This window comes from Staurois parvus, unplaced genomic scaffold, assembly GCF_062004578.1.
Source record: "Staurois parvus isolate SC_StPar_1 unplaced genomic scaffold, SC_StPar_1.0 ptg000054l, whole genome shotgun sequence".
NCBI lineage: Eukaryota > Metazoa > Chordata > Amphibia > Anura > Ranidae > Staurois > Staurois parvus.
Window position 1 is genome coordinate 528,038 of NW_028317850.1, and position 21,672 is coordinate 549,709.

At 39.7% G+C, this 21,672-nt stretch overlaps 1 protein-coding gene across 4 annotated transcripts in view; it reads left to right on the forward strand.

Moving 5' to 3' along the window:
- SLTM (SAFB like transcription modulator) overlaps positions 1–21,672 on the forward strand; it is a 114,586-nt gene that overhangs the window by 52,069 nt on the left and 40,845 nt on the right. For all 4 annotated transcript variants that reach the window (XM_089667675.1, XM_089667676.1, XM_089667678.1 and 1 more), the window contains 8 exons: positions 3,593–3,646; positions 7,677–7,701; positions 8,863–9,319; positions 9,866–9,915; positions 13,299–13,408; positions 13,808–13,957; positions 14,040–14,149; positions 14,241–14,395. In XM_089667675.1, coding sequence (XP_089523801.1) covers positions 3,593–3,646; positions 7,677–7,701; positions 8,863–9,319; positions 9,866–9,915; positions 13,299–13,408; positions 13,808–13,957; positions 14,040–14,149; positions 14,241–14,395 — 1,111 coding nt within the window. The remainder of the gene's footprint in view (positions 1–3,592; positions 3,647–7,676; positions 7,702–8,862; positions 9,320–9,865; positions 9,916–13,298; positions 13,409–13,807; positions 13,958–14,039; positions 14,150–14,240; positions 14,396–21,672) is intronic.

The following is a 21,672-nucleotide window of genomic DNA, read 5'->3' on the forward strand; positions in this document are numbered from 1 at the left end:
AGCTAGGGGCTGATTGGTTGCCACACAAAACTGCTTGATTCTGTCTGCTAGTCTGAATTACTTTACCTTGTATTTTGTGTTAATAGTTTTAAAATGTTGGGGTTCTGCATTATCCAGTATGAATGTTTTTATTACACATATTTTTGATGCAGTTAAAGTATATTTGAAACCAAGGCAAAAGTTTAAAACCTTTTTTGGGCCTCTGACCATTGGGGAGATTTTCATTTACATTCTGTCCACAAAAGGAAGTGAGAGGAAATTATCCAAAGTGAAATCCTATTTTATGGCATCACCTGTCCTTTATTGGAGGTTTTTGTCCTGTGGTCTCAATTATGATGTTCTACACTTTCACTTCGCTTACTAGAGTAACAGTTTGTCATCTTGGTGGGAACAATAGACATTATTAAACTGTTAACCTCTCTATCCGAGGCTTAAAGCGACACTTCCAAAAATCTTCCTTCTGAAATCTTCCTTGCAAAAAAATAATTCAGACATTTACTACCTTTTTAGTGGTGCTGTAATCAGTTTATTTTCATGAAATCATTTTTACTGTTCTGCTTCCTTGTAATGTCTTCTGTAAGCTCCCAAACCTGTTTGGGATGTATAGTGTGCCTAGAGCAGTGCACATGGCTGCAACTTAAATACACTGCTTGTTCCAAAGTCCCAAGTTCCTCTTGGGAATAAGAGTGGCTATGAAGAGTGAACGTAGCCACCCTCTAACAAAAAGATCACAATAGCAAAACAAAAAATATGAATTGGCTATTTGGAGGAGGCTTGGAGCAACAGAAGATTGGTAGTTTTGCATGGTGGTCTTAAAATTGTCTAAATATGCTGGTCAGTTCTACTTAACTGGGTGCATACTTGTTCCAAGTTGTTGACACTTAAAGTTCTCAATACTTCTCTTCTCCAGCAGTTTGACGTCTGTGAGGTCCCTCTCTTGCATAGTCTTTCCACGTGCTGATTTTCGGCTGTTTTGATTGGCCTGCTTGGGAATAACTCCCTGCATGCTTATGAGTTCAGTCATCCTGACACACAGGCACCATGCCAGAAATTGTAAACTGAACCCCAGGAGTTCTGCTCAGTTGTAGATTCTACAGATCACTGCATGCAGGCATGTGTACTGTTTTTGTTTCCCTGGTTCTGTATCTTTTTATTGAAAGATTACAACTTTTACAAAAACAATGCAGAACATTACAGAATTGCAGAAGTGCAAAAGGAGCGGTTACAAGGACGGCAGGTCAAATCTAGAGGCAATCTAGAGTCGACACAAGCTGGAGAACGGCCTTGAGAAGCCTGTACCTTCGGGGTTCGTCAAAACATGACTCATTGTAATAAAGTGTGAGTGGGTATCTGTGTGGTTACCACACTGGGGCGACCGAAAAACGGAAGATAAACAAAACTGCCCCCCAAAAAATGATGGTGTTGGGGGTGAGAGTCAAGAATGGAAGGGGGAGGAGAAGCAAGGGGAGGAAAAGATAGGAATGAGGCATGGAAAAGGGTTTTTTGTTTGTTTTTTTTTTTTTTAATTGCAAAAGACATTGCATGTCTCTTCTTCAATTTTATTTATTTTTTAATAATTACTTTAGTTGCGCTTTAAGATTCCAAGATCTGAGAATGAACAAGGCACTTGCTTTCTAAAGGTAAATCCGTAATGGTAGGCTTGTCCTTTCTGCTCTTTCAATCTTGCAGTGTTCGCTATGGGCACCACTAAACACTGTTAGTGTGAAACTAAAAAAAAAATCCAACAAACCTTTTATTCTATTTCAACTTAGCAATTTTTAGATGTTGTGGCTGCGTTCAGATTTATTTTATTTTTTACTTGGTGATCTGGCCACTAAGTGTAATTTTTCAACTTCTTTTAACAGACCAAGGTGTCCAGCCAAAGTGGCATTTAGAGGGTTGATACAAGCTATTTAACATTGATGGGGTGCTTACAATGCTTCGCATGCTTATTCCCAAAGAGAAACGTGCTTAAAAAGAGCAGAATTTTGGCTTTATTTTCTTAGTCCACTCTATCTAACACTACCCTCTCCCCAGAAAGAGAATGCTGCTGTCCAAAGGTGTGTCTGTTGCTCCTCCATCCAGAGTGGAGACACCCTAAGACAGAATGTGTATTAATTGCCAGATCACCAGGCTAAAACGGGGGGCGGTAGAAACGACTACAAAAAAATTAATGCAAACACCACATTTAATAGGTAACATTTTTGTTTTGGGGTTTGCTACTGCTTTAATGTATAGATGGATAGCGAGGGCTTAATGTCAGCAGCTTGGTTATAAAGGTAGACATAACGGAAACCCATTGTAGGAAAAATGTGGTCTACCATTGCTGACCCTGAATGTGCTGACCTTCAGCCTTGAAGCAGAAATTAAGTTGTCTTTTTATTTACGTTTTCTTTATACCATCTTCCACAGTATCTCTTTAGCATTATTGAGAGATTGTAATGGGCGATTCTGCTGTCTGAGGGCAGTGTTATAGAAGCCATTCTTTCTTGGTAGTGGAGAATGTAATTGGATGGTTCTATTTCCACCTTAAGGCCTGGTTCACACTAGTGCAGTTTCAGATGCGACTTTTGTTATACAGAGTTGCATGACAATGGAAATCAAATGGCTGATATGCAGAAAGTACTGAGCGAGAACAGGACCGTTGTAAATTTCTGACATTTCTTGCATTTAATAAACAGATTTATAATACAATGCTTCTAATTTTATCCTAAAGTATAACTAGAGGCTTAACTTTTAGTTTTTGGTACAGTGGAGAGAGATTACAACCCGTTAGTGTTTTATTGCTGCCTGTCCCCTGTTAAAGGAGATTTACCCTCTCTATTTATCCTGTTTTAACATTTGTCATTGAAAGTAAAGAATATCTCTAATTTTTGGGTTGTCTCCATAAAAGTAAGGGAGGGCAAATCTTCCAGTGGGGGGACACTAGTTCTGGTGACCTTGTGATCCCCAAGAAATTCCTTTAATTTGCAGGAAATTCCTTTAACTTCCTTTTTGGCTATGGGACAAGAAGTGAAGGAAGGTCTCTAAAATGGGACATGGATGGCAAAAAAAAAAAACTCTGACGGGTTATAACCCTTCCTTGCTCTATCCAAAATGGGGAAAAAAAATTTCTGCCTATAGTTTGCTTTAAACAGATCAAAAGGGAACAGTTCATGGTTTGGGTTTACATACACATTTTTTTTTCTAGTCTGACTTGGAACAAGTATGTATTTAAGTTCTTCTGACTTTCCTGGTTTGCATACCAAATTATTGATCTGCAGTACTGAAACCAGTGGGTCCACATAACTGCTAGGAAACTAGCTTTTTCAGAAAGTGGTCAGTAGTGGCATTCCCTTATATTTCTCACGATATGCACAATACAATCATAGATTAATAGCGCTTTTTATTTAACTACCTTCCTCAAGATTGTGAAGTGAAAGCTTTTATCCAAGGTTTAGCGGGGGATGTAAAAGCTAGTTTGCATGCCTTTGTGACACATGTAGAATTAATCCAGTGGACCTGTAGAAGGGGTTAATTTTCTTTGTGTTCTGTTTGTGTGTTTTTTTATAGCCTTTTTTTCCTGCCTTATATTTTTTCCCCTTTCATTTAGGATAATGAAAATCAGGATACGCAAACGTTTTCTGATCATGATGTTGTGCCTGATGTAAGTAGGGTTTTTTTGTTTTCACGTATAGTGTTGTCTTAGTGCATTTTCTCCAAGGATGTGGTGGTTATTTTGACTTAGTCCCAGATGTAGTGTTACACACAAAGATATACTTGTAAGAAATGGTATTTTTATATTTACAGTAAGCTACATGTAATTGGTATAGTGGGATAAAATACACTTCTATTATGGATTGCTTTCAAACTGTTAAGAGGAAATATTTTCTACCTTGGAACGCATTGCACTTATTTTTTGATTGAATCATGTTGCTTCAATGTATAAATTTCAGAATTTGAGACATTTTAAGCTATATTAAACCCAAAACCAAAAATTGTAATATAGCAGCTTACCAATCATTGGATGTGGTGGCTGTATTAGTTTTCTTTCTGTTTTCCCCTGTAATCTGGCCAGTAACATACCTCCTGTATTAAACAGCCATGGTTTTGGATGGAGCAAAGGGGGTGAATTTTGGACAGCAATGTCAGTCTGGGGGGAGGGGGTGTTAGAAATACTAGCAGACTTAAGTACATGAAGAAATTGAAGCTGAACTCCACCTAATAATTCATAATCTGTTGCAGCAGTTTTCTTTCCTTGGGATAAAGGTTTTACATAAAAGCTGATCATTTCAAGCATCCTTGTCAGTGTTAAATGGTCTGTCTCATCTCTCTAACTGAAAGTTTTCTGTTGAAAAACAGACTTGCTGGCCAGATCAGCAGATGAAAATAGCCTAAAAAAAAATCCAACTAATACAACCATCACATCTAAGGCTGCAATATAGCAAATGTTTGCTTTTGGGTTTCATATGGCTTGTATTAAGTGTTTACAGGCTGAATATCCAAAGATGATTCTTGGACGTCTTGAGGCTCTATAATGTATCCTCTAGGGTTCTCTAATCTTCCTGCATATTGGTGTGCCTATAACAGCATTGTACCCAAAAATGAAAAGTATATTGCAGCTTACCATTTCTTATTTGTGATGGTTACATTTGTTTTCTTTTTTTTTACTTCCCCCCCCCCCCCTACAAAACAAACTCTTCTGCAGATATGTTGGTCTGAGACAAACGATTTACCACTGCCAGGGGTGCTTACAATGATCAGCTTTTATTTATGTAAAACTTTTATCCCTAAAGAAAAAAAACTGTGAAAATGTAACTGCAGTGTGAGCTGGAGTTTGGTTTCAGTTTGTTACTTATCTAAATCTTCTGTTACATTTTACACTCCCCTCCCCCCAGACCAGGGGTGTCAAACTCTGTTTCATTAAGGGCCGCATCAGCATTATGGTTGTCCTCAAAGGGCCAGTTGTACCTGTAAGGCTAGCTATATAAATTTTATGCAGGACTTTTTTTTTTTTTTTTTCCTCAGGGTAGGTGCAGGAACTCTACCACTCTTCCCCCCCCCCCCCCCCCCCCCCTGCAGAACCACATTAAATACTGGGTCTGGCCAAATTGCACTATGGTACGGTCTTCAAGAGGCAATAAATACCAGGAGCATGTTATGTGTGGAGTTCAGGAGTGCGCACTGTGTGCAGAGTTTAGGGGTTTGCTATGCATAGTGTGCAGGGTTCAGATCTTTCACAGGCTGTTCCCATCTCACTTCCACCCCTACCCCTGGGTGTGAGGGACACAAGGAACGGCCTTTAGGGCTAGATCAAGCCCGTGGGCCTCGTGTTTTACACGTGTGCCCCAGACTGACATTTCTGCTGTCCAAAGGTGCTCCTTCATCCAGAGTGAGGGTTTTCTAATACAGGATGTGTGTTACTGGCCAGACCACCAGGTGAAAACAGGAAAAAGCCTAAAAAAGAAATTAATACAACCACCACATCTAATAGTTGGTTACACTGCAATATATTACGTTTTTGGTTTAATACCGCTTTAAATATGTTGAGCATCCGTTGGTTGCTTGCCCCAGTCACAAAAACCTGCTGTTTTCTTTCCACAGGAGTCCAGTGGCTACATGTAACTGGCTGTGTGAAATAGGCCTTATCGAGTTCTTTATTCTGGATTGGTTTTTAGTGCTCATGTAATTGAGAGCCTGTACTTTGGCTCCTGATTGTAAGCGGCTACCAAGAGCTGCCAATGACAGCTGGGGAACACACTAACCGCAAAAAGTGGTGCCGGCTTTACGCATATATGTGGCAGCACTGGGTTAAAGTGGAGTTCCAGCCGTATTTGTGTTTGTTAAAAGTCAGCAGCTACAAAAACTGTAGCTGCTGACTTTTAATAAACACATACTTACCTGACCCGGGATCCAGCGATGTACTCACCCGCACGGCCCCTTCTCTCCTTCTGTCCTCCACAGCGCCGGCATCTCTTCTGTGGGCACTAGGCTGTGACAGCTCGAGTCGCACCACGCCTCCTGATTTGGTCCGGCAGTCTCCTGGGACCTGCGAAAGTTCCCAGGAGACTGTGGGAGCAAGGAGAGGGCCGAACTTCTGGGATATTTGGCCGCTGCGAACTGAGCTGGAAGTGGGAGTGGGTACCTGTCAAAACCAGGTACCCGCTCCCCCCAAAAGGTGCCAGATAAGGCAAGGGAGGGAGGAGGCAAATAAGCGGAGCTTTCTGCTTTTGAGGTGAACTTTAATTTAAGCCAGCCATTATGCTGCCACGTATATGCATGTGGCAAAAAGTTTAACTAAACTCTTTGTTTGAGAATCAGAAACTTAACATTAATGCCTCATTTACACTGTTAGTAGCGTTCATGTGCATTTCTTTTGCACGTTTGTGTTTCTGCTCATGGGGCAGTTCATTCACATGGTTAAGCTTCCCTATATGTGACAAACGTTCCAGAGAAAGCTCTACAACCTTTTCATCCGTGGAGCATTTTTTTTTTCAGCACGTTTGTTTTGCAACAAAACACACATCTGCCAACTGTGCTTGGGTTGCCATTAAACCACTACAAGTGCGATGCGCATTTGCAGCAGTTTCCAAAATGTGCAGCAAAATGCTTTTGTTGCGTGTTCTGGAAACGCCAAGTGTGAATTTATCATAAAAAGACAGTGTACCTCAGAGGTGCTCATCCTTTTGAAGAGCGAATGCCACTTAATTGATTTGGGAACTGTCACAGGCCACAATGAAACCAATTGGTTTAGAATTTTTTAATTTGAACAGTATAATTTACGTTTTCCCCCTGCAGCCGATGAATATCAGTGGGAGGGAGAGAAGGAGAAGCCAGCTTTCAGAAGTTGCAGGAGGAAAATGGGGAGGATCGGTTGTTCATATGCTGCCCCTCCTGTACAAGCGTAAAACAGAATGTGACAGGGAAGCTGTACAGGTCCCCTGGAACATGGGTTGGGTCTCCATTGTGACCTGATGCTACGCCAGTGGTTTGGGTGGGGTGCAAAAACAACCAGCCACCCACCAAACTGCAAATGTAAACGAGCCCTTACTGTCCTGAGCCCCGTAGAAGGCTGCTTTCACACTGATTTGCTGTGATTTGTCCACAGCGCGGGTTCAGCACAGTACACCTGAGACTTTCCTGCGGGTTAGCTGTGCTTTGCCATAGAATACTATTGTATCTTGCGGGTGTGGTGCACTTTCTGAAAACACCAGAACTCCTGCGTTCAGTTTGAGGTCGAGGACCACATCAGAGTGCTCCGAGGGCAACAGGTTGGAAACCCCGGTGTAACTTAAGGCAAAACTTTTTGCCTTTTAGTTACCCCCCTTCCCCAAAAAAGTGAGGGGAATGCAGAATATCACCAGAACTAGTATCCCCATTGGAAGATTTCCTCTTGGTGTTCTGATGTCAACCCAAAGTTTGGGATTTTCTTTTACATTCACTTTCGATAATGATGAACAGTACAAATGGAGAGGGTGAATCTCCCTAACAGGGACACAGACCGCAATAAAAACCGATAGGTGTTATAATTCCTCCCTACTCTATCCAAAACAAAAATTCTGCCTTTTCGTTACACTTTAATATGTGCTGTTTTTTTATTTAAAAAAATGTTTTGAATAGAATATGTAAATCCTCATAATGCGTTCTGAAAACTTGAAATTATTATAATATTTTTTGTATTTTTTTTTTTTTATTAGGAAGAAGAGGAAGACAATGATAAAGGTTAGTCTTAAATATACTTTTCTTGCATCTTAGATTAACATTGTACCACATTTATGAGACCCAATAAGGCTGTACACTTCATTTTTGCCTGTTGAATTAATTGAACAAAGAAGGGGAACACTGTTTATATCAGTAATGGGGGGGGAATGAAAGGTAAGTAGGCAATTATTTAACATACCAAATTAGGATGTTGGTACAAACGTCATTTTTCTCTGGAAACTCTTATGCTGCATGTGGCCACCATCATCGGACATTTTTTGGTTCTATACGGATTGTCTAAGCCCTATTAAAACTTGGATACTTATCTCTGTATGAAGATCACGGAAACTTAACATGGCATTGTATAAATGGATCAATTCGGAGTGAAGAATTGTACTGAACTGGAGCACTATGAACAATGCTGTTGTATGACGTGCCTGTTGAAACTTGGTTCTTGTGTGACCATTGCCTTTATTATATGGAACATCACTGTCATATGGTCTTTGCCATCTATCATGGAACATCATGCTTGTAGGATGTGTGATCAATAGTGTGGATCATTGTTCCAGTAAACTTGGATTTTACCATGGATCTCTCTTGTATGTCACAGCCAAGCTGCTGAAGCTCAAAATATGGCTGCAGAATATGACTCGGATTGATGTGACCATTATATGCTGTCTTATGCATAGTTGGGATACCTGAACACTTCTGCTTGGATACCTCCAGTGCTGAGCTGATGGGATGCTTCCGATACTGCTTTTGCCAGTTGAAATACCACATATGCCATGTTGTGCCCTAGTCGGCATGCTGAAGATTCCTTGCGCATGGACTTGTGTCTGTTTGAAGAATTCTGACTCCTGTTCCAGGCATAGTATTGGAATGAAGAAAGGCTGTTTTTGCTTCAGGACAGTTACCCACTTAAGTCCATCCGTCTTGGGTTTATGAAGATTTGCTGTGGATTTTGAGGCTCTGTAATATGAAGCTGTTTTGCACATCAGGAAACGGATCATTAACATCATATCTAATGTGCTGTCTTGCCATGAAGAATGTCCTCTTGTTTGTCTATACTTTTAAAGCAATGTTTACTGTTAACCAGATTTGTTTTCTCTAGGTCCTACGCTAGAATTTGAATTTATTTAAACTTCTTATTTTGCCATGTTTATTCCTGTTAAATCCTCTTAGATATAACAGGTTCTGGTGATGGTACACACGACGTATCTAAATCTCTTCATTCAGAAGAAAATGGATCAGAACTCGCTGTTAAAGAAGAAGTGAAGGATAACCCTTCTGTGAAAGAAGCTGATGACGATAATGTGTCTGTCACAATCCAGGCTGAAGATGCCATTACTATCGATTGTGATGGGGATGACCTACTCGAAACAGGTAAAAATGTAAAACTTGCAGATTCTGAGGCATGCAAGGCAAAGGATGAACAGGAGACGAGTGGCACCAAGGATGGCCTGGAGAAACAAAAAGATGACCTGTCCGAGGACCAAAAAGATGTCAAAGAGAACGTAAAAGGAGATGGTGTTAAGAAAGAAGCTAGAGAAAGTTCGAAGAAAGCTGAATCTGGAGATAAAGACAAGGATTCTCAGAAGAAAGGTCCCTCGTCTACTGGGACCTCTGGTCAAGCAAAGAGGTTTGTTTTTCTATGTCAGTTCTTTACGATACTGATTACCAGCGTTCCCTAAGAGCACTCTACATTAAGGGGTAGCATCAAGAATATTAGTACCTTGTTTTTATAATGTTTTTGAGCCTCATAAGTTCATTTTTTTTATTTTTTATATTTTTTTTTATTTTATTTTTTAATTCAAGATCTTCCCAGTATGTTCTGTCAATTTCATTATTGAATTGCTGGCAATTTTATTTTCATTTTTCCAAATTGACAAGTTTCTAAACTTGTGGTGATGGTAAGAAACAACTGCCCGAAAACAAAATGAAGTCAAGTCCTGTTCTTGAATTTGGGAGAAGATTTACCATAATTCCACATTGAATAGAATTTTCAGAAAACCTAGAACTACAGGCATCCTGGGGAAAATCATATCAAGAAACTTTTCAGGGAATCCTTGTGTTCTTCTAAGATGCAATTGAGCAATTGCAAGGTGTTTTTGTATTTTAGTGTTTCCTAACTAGGATTTTCTGATATGACGTTCATTTTATTTCCTTAATTACTTGCTTCTTACAGTTCGTCCAAAGATGGCAAGGAAAGCAAAACCACATCCAAAGATGATAAAGGTAAGGTTTTCCCTTTCTTCTAGTTGGACTGGTATGTTCCTTTTTGATAAACTATTCAGGCCCTGGTTTGCGTTGTGTGCTCAATGCTATCTTGTCCTATTCCCCCCCCCCCCCCCCAATCATAGCATGAACACTTTATTTCTCTGTACATTTCAATAATCTGTTTACAAACTTCCCAACACGCTACCTTCCTGTTCCTTTATTGAGAGATTTGTACCCTGTGTGGCTGACATGGTAATCGTCTAGCGCTATTTTTGTAATTGACTTGAACGAGTTTGTATGCTTGAAGTTTGATTTGCGGGCTTGTTCCAGGCCAGCGACTCAAAGTATTGATGCCACGGTATCAGCATGAGAGCTAGGCATCTGGTGTTATCAAAGGTCAGCAATGCCAAGCTGCATTTTTTGTCGTCATGGTTATTAAAAAAAAAGTGTTCAATTAATATGTCAATTAATGTATCTGAAAGATACACATCTGGTATTTTGAGATCTCAGACAGAATTGCTGCAATTCTGCCTGCGATCGCAAAACACACTGCAATAGTGGCAAAATGCAGCATGCGTGTTCAGGTTCCATCCATTTTCAGTGTCGCCTAAACATGTGGTTCTGCTGCAAGAGGAAAAATTGCTGCATACATGGCAAACTATATTTTGCGAAGCTTGCCACCTAAATAGGAACAGGGGCTTCTTTTAGGCGACCAGCTTCAATCAATGCATTTTGCCGCACTTGCAGCGCTATTTTTCTCTTTGCAGAACCACACGTTTAGGTGCCATTGAGCTTGGCCTCTCCTTTTTACTATTACAAATAAGGAAACTTTTGGAGATGGAATGTAGTGTCTTGGCAGAAGTCCTTTTTCTGCTCTATTTGCCTATGTGAGGTTTTTAGGGCTGTGTTTACTATTTTAGTCATGTAAATATTTTTTTTATTGCATTGTCCTGTTAGCTAATTAGATTCTTCTAGACCAGTGAGCCAACACTGACCAGAGCCTGGTAAACTGGAGTTTTTGCAACAAATGGGTGGCCCTGTGAAAGCTTTGGGGTCCCTATGTGGGATATGGGTTCTCAGGGGAACTAGTAGTATTAGCAAACGCAAATGCTCCTGCGCTTGGGGATGGACTTGATGCAGGCTAACACCACATTGAGAATGTCCTGGAACATGCATCGCAATAGACCGGGGAAATCCAAATATACTGAATGAGGAAAGAACAAACAGAGGGCGCACAGGCCTAGTGCATTACCATAAAAAATGTTTAATAAGAAATAAAGTAGGTGTTGTTGACTTTGTCGTTTGTGAGTACAACACCTACTTTATCTCTTCTTAAACATTTTTTATGGTAATGCACTAGGCCTGTGCGCCCTCTGTTTGTTCTGACCTAGTGGTACTCTGGGGAGGCATTGCAGGCCATTTTGGGAGATGATGGGATCTGCAGCTGGCTGTAGGGCCTGGAAGGCGGATGCTGTGGCCTGTCGAGGGTCATCGGTTTGGTGGTTGAGAAACACTGCTTTTTAGATTTTTTTTTTTTTTTTTTTTTTTTTTTTAATGCTCACATACAGGATTAATTGGAAAATATTTGTAGAACAGTCTTTACCTCTTTTAAACATTTAACAATATATCCTTTGCTTACGGTGAAATGGGTTTTGCAACTGACCTATGGGGGGGGTTTCATAATTTAACTTGGACTTATCTGATTTCACCTGCCGTGCTGACAGGTGGGACTCGGTGGCTTCTTTTTGAGGAAATTTGTTGTTTCCTCTGCAAGGGTTCCAAGTAATTTCACACATTTGGCCAGACATATGATCATTTGTGTGTTTTTGATATGTTCAGTATTTTTAATTACTGAAATCTTATCTCCAAGTGTTACTAAACCTTGGACCCTGCATGCACTATATTTGGTCTCCCACAGTACACATAACATGTAAATGCAATTATTTTAGTAAATATAAACTGCTAAATATGTTTTCTCATCAGCAGTATACAGCAGTCTTGTAACTTCTATCAGTGTGCAACTGAGCACTGGTTAAAAGCTTGTAGGAGGAGTTTTCATTCTCCTCTTTCCTATGAAGATCCATGACCCACTGCTTGGACAGTGCGGATTGGCCCTTTTCCGATCACATGCACCCTCCCAAAATAAAAAAAACTCTCTAGCAATACGCACCAAACTGAGCATGTGAGGGTGCCTCCTAGGTGCCTGCACTTAACTGGTTTTTATTTTTAAGTTGGCATGCACCCTAAATGTACCTGGTTGGGAGAATTACTATTTGCATCCATGAAAACTTTTCCATGATTTAGTTTTCTCTCTTTGAGTATAGCTATGCTTTTGACACATAGGGGTTTATTTACTAAAGCCGTAGAGTGCAAAACAGGCTCACTTCTGCATAGAGACCAAACAGCTTCCAGGTTTTATTGGCAAAGCTTAATTGAACAAGCTGAGGTTAGAAGCTGATTGGATTCTATGCATAGGTGAGCCTGACTTTGTGAACTCCAACTCCAGTAAATAACCCCCCCCCCCCCATGTGGCAGCGCTCCTCTGTTGTTCTGTGTAAGCCGTCAAGTCTGATTAGTGATACGGTGGGCACAAACAGGTTTGCAGTTTGTCAAGGAGTTTTACAGTGTTTCTGACAGTTTCTTTTTGAAACTATTTTTTAGTTTTAGGGATTTACGCTAATGCAGTAATCCTGCTTTTTAGCACAGCTGTTAAACGCAGGTCAATGCATGGACATCTTAATTTTTTTTTGTCCTGTGAACACTATGCTGCGTCAACCTGCTTTGCTTTAAAATGCACAGTATATGCGTACGCGGTAAAACACATGCCAACACACGGTAAAACGTGCAAAAAATGGATGGAAATGTACATCTAATTTTGACTGCGTTCATGTGAGTACAGTCTTAAGGGCAGAGCAAATTGGTGGGTGCAGCCTAAAATTCTTTTCGGTGTTTTGTTTTTTTTTTTTTTTTTTATTTGCTTCCCTTGTCCATACTTGCTTTCTGATCTTGTGAACACTACTGTCCTAGGATCAGATGGGTAGGTGAAGTGCGGGAGTTCTTCAACCGGGCACAAACAACAAAAAAAAACATGATCGGGGTTGTACATTTTCCCAGTCGGTTCCAAGACCAGCATTTTTGCAGGAGTTTTCAATTTAATGTGGATTTCTGCTGCATTATTGCACCAATCTGTTAATTATGTCTTCTTTTAAAGATCTCCCCTGTGTCTTTTTGTTTTTGTATGGAGTATAGATATTTATACACAGGACTGTTTCCATAAAAAAAATGTTTCCGGGTTTATTTAAAACTCTTGAATGGCTGGGTTAGTTCTTGTGTTACATTGGTTTAGTATTTTGCCATTTCCTTCGAAGTAAATGTAAAAAAAATTTTTTTTTTCAATTTAGGAAGTGCTAGTAGCACAAGTGGAAGCTCCCAGAGAAATCTATGGGTCAGTGGACTTTCTTCGAATACAAAAGCAGCAGACCTAAAGAATCTTTTTGGAAAATATGGAAAGGTGTGTGTACGTGTAGTAAATCGCAAATTGTGCAAATAACTTTAGTTTAAAAAAAAATCTGCTCAGTGCTTTAAGGCCTGTGTATTCTGCCTTTTTATTCAAACATGTTATGCCCCCTAGAAAAGCCTAAAACACTAGTGTGTTTTTTTTTTTTTACACACTAGTATTGGGCTCAGTTTGGCGATGTTTGTTTGTAACTGGTTTGTTTTAGTTAGACAGGTAACACGCACATAACATACGGTACTTACCTATACAACACATACAGAAAATGATAACCTAGTTGCAAGAATTGTGCAAGTTATGTTTTGTGTTTTTTTGTGTTTTTTTTATTGCAGGATTGCTATTTTTAAATACTAAGGCTGTTATGTTTTATTCTGAATCCTAATTTTTTTTTTCTAGGTTCTTAGTGCAAAAGTAGTAACTAATGCAAAGAGTCCAGGGGCAAAATGCTATGGAATTGTCACAATGTCATCTAGTACCGATGTGTCCAGGTGCATATCTCACCTCCATCGTACAGAGTTGCATGGCCAACAGATATCTGTAGAAAAGGCAAGTAGGGCTTATCTTCATGGGTTTTGTTGTTGGAATTTGTTGATTAGGGTGTTTTGTCAATTATCCTTGTCTATTTTAGTGGAAGAGCGATCCTTCCAAGCGTGACCAAAAGAAAGAGGGGGATGACAAAAGTAGTTCTGGGAAAACATCCAGTGAGAGGAAGTCATCAGGTGGTGATAAAAGCAGCAAGTAAGGGTCTTTATGTCTGTGTGTTAGAAATAAATAAATGGTCCCATCTTAGCAGTTTGTGTCATGTATGTTGTATGTTTAAATTTTTAAGGCCTCCAAGTTCAGTAAAAAAAGATGACAAAAAATCTGACAAGACTGAGAAGACTGACAACAAAGATTCCAAGAAAGATGGCAAAGAAAGGAGTGATGATGGAGCTGGAGGCTCTCAAGACCCAACAAAGAAGAATGAAGAAAGAAAGCGGCCAGGTAAAAGGAGTGGTTTTATTTGTCTCACTGAGCTGCAACAATTAAGATTAATTTAAAAAACCCTTTAGCTGGGTGTGTGTGTGTGTGTGTGTGTGTGTGTGTGTGTGTGTGTGTATATATACAGTTGTGTTCAAAATAGAAATCAAACAGTCATGACATGCATGCTGCTGATTCTGTGTAATTGAATCACTAATTGAAAGGGGCATGTTCAAAATAATAGCAGTGTGGAGTTCTATTAGTGAGGTCATTCATTCTTTGAAAAACAGGTGGCAATTATTGCCCTTATTTAAGGAAGGAAGGCAGCAAATGTTGTACATGCTGGTTACAGTGCATTTCTCTCTGAAATTCTGAGGAAAATGGGTCGTTCCAGACATTGTTCAAAAGAACAGCGCACTTTGATTAAAAAGTTGCTTGGAGAGGGGAAAACCTATAAAGAAGTGCAGAAAATGATAGGCTGCTTAGCTAAAATGATCGCAAATGCTTTAAAATGGCAACCAAAACCTGAAAGACGTGGAAGAAAGCGAAAAACTACTATTCGAATGGATAGAATAGCCAAAATGGCAAGGACTCAGCCAACAATCGGCTCCAGGAAGATCAAAGAAGGTCTAAAGTTACCTGTGAGTACTGTTACAATTAGAAGACGCCTATGTGAAGCCAAGCTATCTGCAAGAAGCCCCCGCAAAGTCCCACTGTTGAAAAAGACGTGCTGAAGAGGTTACAATTTGCCAAAGAGCACATTGACTGGCCTAAAGAGAAATGGCGCAACATTTTGTGGACTGATGAAAGTAAGATTGTTCTTTTTGGGTCTAGTGGCCGGAGACAGTTTGTCAGACGACCCCCAAACACTGAATTCAAGCCACAGTACACTGTGAAGACAGTGAAGCATGGTTGCGCAAGCATCATGATATGGGGATGTTTCTCATACTACGGTGTTGGGCCTATTTATCGCATACCAGGGATCATGGATCAGTTTGAATACATCAGAATACTTGAAGAGGTCATGCTGCCTTATGCTGAAGAGGAAAAGCCCTTGAACTGGGTGTTACAACAAGATGACCCCCAAACACACCAGTAAACGTGGAACATCTTGGTTCCAGACCAACAAGATTGACGTTATGGAGTGGCCAGCCCAATCCCCGGATCTTAATCCAATAGGAAACTTGTGGGGTGACATCAAAAATGCAGTTTCTGAGGCAAAACCAAGAAATAGAGAAGAACTGTGGAATGTAGTCCAATCATCCTGGGCTGGAATACCTGTTCACAGGTGCCAGAAGTTGGTTGACTCCATGCAACACAGATGTACAGCAGTTCTCAGAAACAGTGCTTATACAACTAAATATTCATTAAGTGATTCAAAGGAAAGCAAAATCTTCAAACATTTTTCAGTTTTATATAGTGAATGTTTGAGTTTGTAAAGAAGAATACAAACACTGCTATTTTTTGAACAGTCTAATATTCACTTTTCTTCAATTTTTTTTTTTTTTTTTTTTTTTTTTTTTAGAGGAACACAAATTTGAGATTTTTTTTTTCATGTTTTGATTTGGAATAGAACGTGTAGTGTTCCCAATGCATTTGTGTGTATGGAAATAAAGGCTATTAGAAGGATTTTGAGCTTTATTCACTTTTTTCAAAACACTATTAGTGTGTGTGTGTTTGTTTGTTTCACTCCTTTGATCATCTTTTTCTTTTCCATACTGTCCGTTAAAAATTATTTGTATAAATTGCAGTGGATAATGCAGTCTGTAAAAGTGGAAATCTACTGCCTGTCTTTGTTCTGCAGATCCTTTGGTTATAGATTGAAAGACTTTTATTTGAACTGCAAATGGCCTTTTTGTTCCATTTCACTCCTGCTGGAAGCTGGCTCATGGATGTGTTTTGGACTGCAGGCTGACGTCAGCAGTACCTGTAGAACATTACATAGTCTAATCTAAAGAAAATGTAGAAGTTCCAAATCCAAACAGTTTAACAGAAGAAGATGATCTGCACCTAGTAAAAGCCTGCTTTATCTGTCAAAAATGTTTACAGTCTACTTCTGTATGACCGTTTAAAGCTGTAGTAATTCTAGTTGCTATTTGATGTGCATGCCTCCTAAAGGTAAATTCAGATGCTTTCTTTACCCCTAACAAGTGAGTCAAATTCTTTATTTGTGAGTCTCCCATATGCCCCAGACACTGCAGCCCAGAGCGAGAGGGATTCGACAATGGAGAAAACACTGCCAGTCCAGAAAGCAGGACTGAGTGTGGCTCGGTGCTGACTGATGAGCTACAGGTTTGAATTGGCGGTGACCATGCTTATGGCCATGCCCCTGTAATCCCAGTTGTACAGTATGGGACAAAAGCTTGATATTCTTTAAACCAGGGTATGGGCTGGCACCTTCAGGTGATTGGACACTGGCAAAAGTTTGAAGGATATGCCCACTTTGTGTCCCCACACTCGAGTCCTCCCTTATGGAGAAATCACTCACAGCTTAGTTTGGTTTTTTTTTACGCTATAATCTTTTAATTGGTATCTGCACTCTTTTTTTTTTTTTTTTTTTTTTTAATAGCAATAGAAGCAGTGCAACCTTTGTAATACCTGGGAGTCTAACCCTGCAACGTGGGGGACGGCCTGTAATTTTGCTTCAGGCACTGGGTACAATATGGACACTCACCTCCTGCACTTTATGCAACCTGTGTAGTTAGCAGCAGCGTACGGTAGGCTCAGAGCTGTAGTCTATCCCTTGGAGACTCAGACCTTCAAGATCCCTTCAGGTGTGTGCACATCATGACCAATGATGCCTGAACTCTTTTATACTTAAGGACCAGCGACATGGAGATGTAAAATAACGTCTCATTATATTTACTCAGGGAAGTTGGATTCCTATCACCTGACGCCCGTAGTTCCAGGTGCTGGGCAGGTAGCTTCTTTCAACCTTTAGCCCTGCTGCGGACAAGCAGCAGGACTCTCCTGTCAGGTGAAGCAATTGGCGGTGGCAGCACTGCCGCCAATTTCTTCACACAATGCCAGCCCCCGTCTTGGTCTCCCGGGCTCCGCTTGCCCATCTGCTAGTGGGAAGTGAGCAGTGTGGTGGTTTTTTTATATATATATATATATATATATATATATATATATATATATATATATATATATATACACACCCAAGCACATACCATCCCTCCCCCCCCCCAAAAAAATTTTTTTGAGGCCCTCACCCCCACATATACGCACGTACAAACGTAAAAGCACACTCTGGGGCGCCTACGCATGAAACCGTCGATTGCGATACACGTTACATATCGCCGTGCACGCTAAAATGAGAGCAATAATTCTAGCACAGACCACCTCTGTAATGCTAAACTGGTGACCTATAAGGAGCTTTAAAAGTGTCGACCTATAGAAAATATAGGGTAATGAAGTTTGTCGTCATTTCACGAGCGCTCACAAATTTTAAGGTTTGACAAGTTGGATGTCTATTTACTCGCTGCAACCTCATCTTTTATATTTTACAAAAAAATAAGGCAACTTATTGCTTTTTTGTGCCCTAAAATTAACTTGTATGTTTTACTGAAATTTTAAGGTAATATCATGCAACATAAAAAATTGGAACTACCACCATTTTTTTCTCTAGGGTCTCTGTTTTCAGAAAATATATAATAATGTTTGGGGGTTTTATGTAATCTTCAGGCCTAAAATGATTTTTTTTAAACGTGTGCAAAAAAAATGCAAAAATGGCTCTGGCAGCGAAAGGGATATAGTATAAGCCCTGACCCACCCTTTCCTGACAAGCAGCCAATCCATGCTGATTACCCTGCAAGGTCTCTCTCTTCCCTGCTAGTCCCTGGGTGCAGTGCTGTAGACAGACAGGGAGGGGAGGAGGAGATAAACCGCACAATGTTAAAAATATTACACGTTTAAGTCGCCATAAAGCCTCTTTTGTTTTTAAAAGCTCCAGACATTCCTAAAATCACCTCCGATTTAAATACGGTTTTGTCATGAGGGACTAGTAGATTGGGGCCCCGATTTAGTCCCTGGACAAGTAGTTGTTTTATTTACATTTCCACACCCCTGCTACTGTAGTCCCACAGCAAGAATTACTTGTTTTAGACTGTGCAGTTTTCTTGATAGATTTATTTAACACATACACTACTCAGGATACAATGTGTTTGGAATTCACCTATACAGTACAAACCTTTCAAATATGAAGATGAAATTCAACCACTCAGGACTTAGTCTCAGGTGAGTGGCAAGACAAAGTATAACTATAGGTAAAAAAAATTTTTTTTTTTTTTTTCCCTTTAATTTTGGTTGGTAAGGGAGGGTTATAACCCCTGGCAGATTTTTATTTTAGTTTTTTACGTCATTTGTGTCCCATTGCGGATATTTCCCTTCTTTTCCCATAGTAATTGGAAGTGAGAGGAAATTCCTGCAAATAAAGGGAAATCCTTGGGTACTCCCAGGTCACCAGAACTAGTGTCCCCATTGGTAGATGTCCCCTTTTCTGGAGACAACCTAAAATTTGGGTTTTGCTCTAACTCCATAATAATGGTGAAAAGGACAAATAGAGAAGGTGAATCTCCTTGACGGAGTCACAGTCCGTAGTTAAAACTGACAAGCATTCTTATCTCCCTGCACTCCATCCAAAACTTAAAAAAAAATAAAAAATTTTGCCTTTTATACTTTAAATTACACCACAGGTCTCGCACTTTACCACCACTTCCATCTAGCGCCCTTTATAAGAATTTACAAAAGAGGCTGCACTGTCTCTTAAAATATGTACAGAAATCAAATAAAATTCGCACCAAACGTGCAAGAAAGTTCACTCTGAACATGCTTTACTTACGCACATATTTAATGAAATTCATATAATCATACACTTGGTGCTCTCCTTATATACCAGTTCAATGTGTACAAATGATACCTCGTGTATAAAAAAAAAAATTAAACTATATAAATAAGTGCAATCCACCATATTAACCACTTGCCGTCCACCTGCTGTTTATAAACGGCAGGACGGTGGCACTCCAGGGGCCGGTTGCCGTTCATAAACGGCACCCGCCATTTCTAGCTGTGCGCACTCCCTTGGAGCACGCAGCACCGCGATCCGGTGCCCGCTGTGTCCTCTGGACACAGTGAAACGCCGATCGTCGGACGAGACCTCTGTATGAGGTTCCGATCATGTGATCACTGATAGGCCCATCAGTGATCACATGCAAGGTAGTAAGCAAGATGTCACTTGTGACATCATTGCTTACTACCTGTGAAATTTGTGAATGATCACAGAGGTCACATGGTACATGGCTATTCACAACAGCCTTGTACCATGTGACAAGCTGTGACCAATCACAGCTCACTCAGTATTTCTCAGTGGCTTCAAGAATGCAGACAGAGAGGGAAATGATTGCTTTTACATCCTATATGGGTGTAAAAGTAATCGCTGTAAAAAAAAAAAAAAAAATTGCCTACCACAAGTTGTACAGTGTCACATTGTTGACACTGTACTGCTTGGGTCACAGTATGTAAAAAAACAAACAAAAAAAAAAATATAAAAAAATTAAATAAAAATTTTTAAAAATTATAATTTTTGGTTATGAATGAATTTTGGCTTTTTTTTTTTTTTTTTTTTTTTTACTAAAAAGATAACAGAATACATTTCGGCCAATATTTATGATAGATTTATTTGCAAAATTTTATAAGAAAAACGCTTTTCAAAATTTTTGGACTTTTTCATTTACATAGCAAAAAAATAAAAATCCCAGCGGTGAATAAATACCACCAAAATAAAGCTTTATCTGTCTCCAAAAAATGGTAAAAAATTCATATGGGTACAGTGTTAAATGACCTCGCAATTGTCATTCAAAGTGATAGCGCTGAAAGCTGAAAATTGCCCTGGACAGGAAGGGGGTAAAAGTGAACAAATATTTAATTCACCATACAGAGGGTAAACAAGTGTTCAATCGAAAATATATCTTCAATGAATAAGCTCAATCTTGAAAGTAATTGGTGTTCACCTGTGATTCCTTCACCAAATAGCCTCTTACCAAAAATATTGATCTTGCTTCCAGAGATCAATACACACGTTTTTGTTCACTCATGGCACTCATCTCTGTATTCGGATACTCTCAGCACCACCTCTGTATGTTATGTCAAGACTCAGTAGGAATCTCCTTATGTAATGGAAAAACAATCCAAACTGAGGAATAAGAGTGCTTAAACAGACACTAAAGCTTCAAGTGTTGGCGTGTGTGTGACATCACCGGCTAGGTCCTGCCCTACATTTTTCACGACCCATCGGCATCTTCAGGGGTATACTAAGTATCCGAATACGGAGATGAGTACCATGAGTGAGCACAAAAGCGTGTATTGATCTCTGAAAGTGAGATTAATAATTTGGTGAGGGAATAACGGGTGAACACCATTTGCTTTCAAGATTGAGTTTATTCACTGAAGATATATTTTTGATTGGACACTTTACTCTTTATATGGTGGACTTTTCATACGGCAAATTGAATATTCACTTAACCTATGGAGGATTGCACTTAAGTGAGTGCACTTCCCAGGTATACCTATGGACATGTGATTCTAGGTTGCTACATTCTCCACAGCCCCACACTAATTTATCCACACAATGCTTAAAGCACACATTACCATCCCAAAACCAGATAAAGACCCGTGAACTCCCACAAATTTCTTGCCCATTTCTTTGCTAAATGTAGATGTAAAAATGTATGCTAAACTTATTGCAAGACGGACCAATCGGGCTTTACCCTTGACAGACAGGCAGCTGATGCAACGAGGAGGATTAATGCTATCTACTATGCTAAGTCAGCTTGCAAGCCCTCATTAATGCTCTTTATAGATTCTGAGAGCGCATTTGACCAGTCCCACACCCTAGCTAAATTTGGCTTTAATGGCTTAATATACCATACTATCCCTGTCCTATACTCCAACCCCTCTGTGCAAGCATGGATCAGAAATGTTATCAAAAACGTTTTTTTTAATCACAAAAGGTGCCAGACAGGGATGCCCCTTATCGCCTATAATATTTAATTTACTTATTGAGCCACTAGCTGAAAAGATTCGATCTCACCCAGATATTTCGGGCATATCCATAGGTAAATAACATCATACCATTCAACTATTCGCTGAGAATATAATTCTTATGCTGGCCAACCCCCTCAGATCGCTCCCTTCTGCATACGAGGTTTTGGAATCGTTTAGTGCTATATCTTACTTCAAAGTAAATATTTCTAAGACATTTAAACATTGGAACTTCTAAATCCTTAGTATCTCAATTGCAA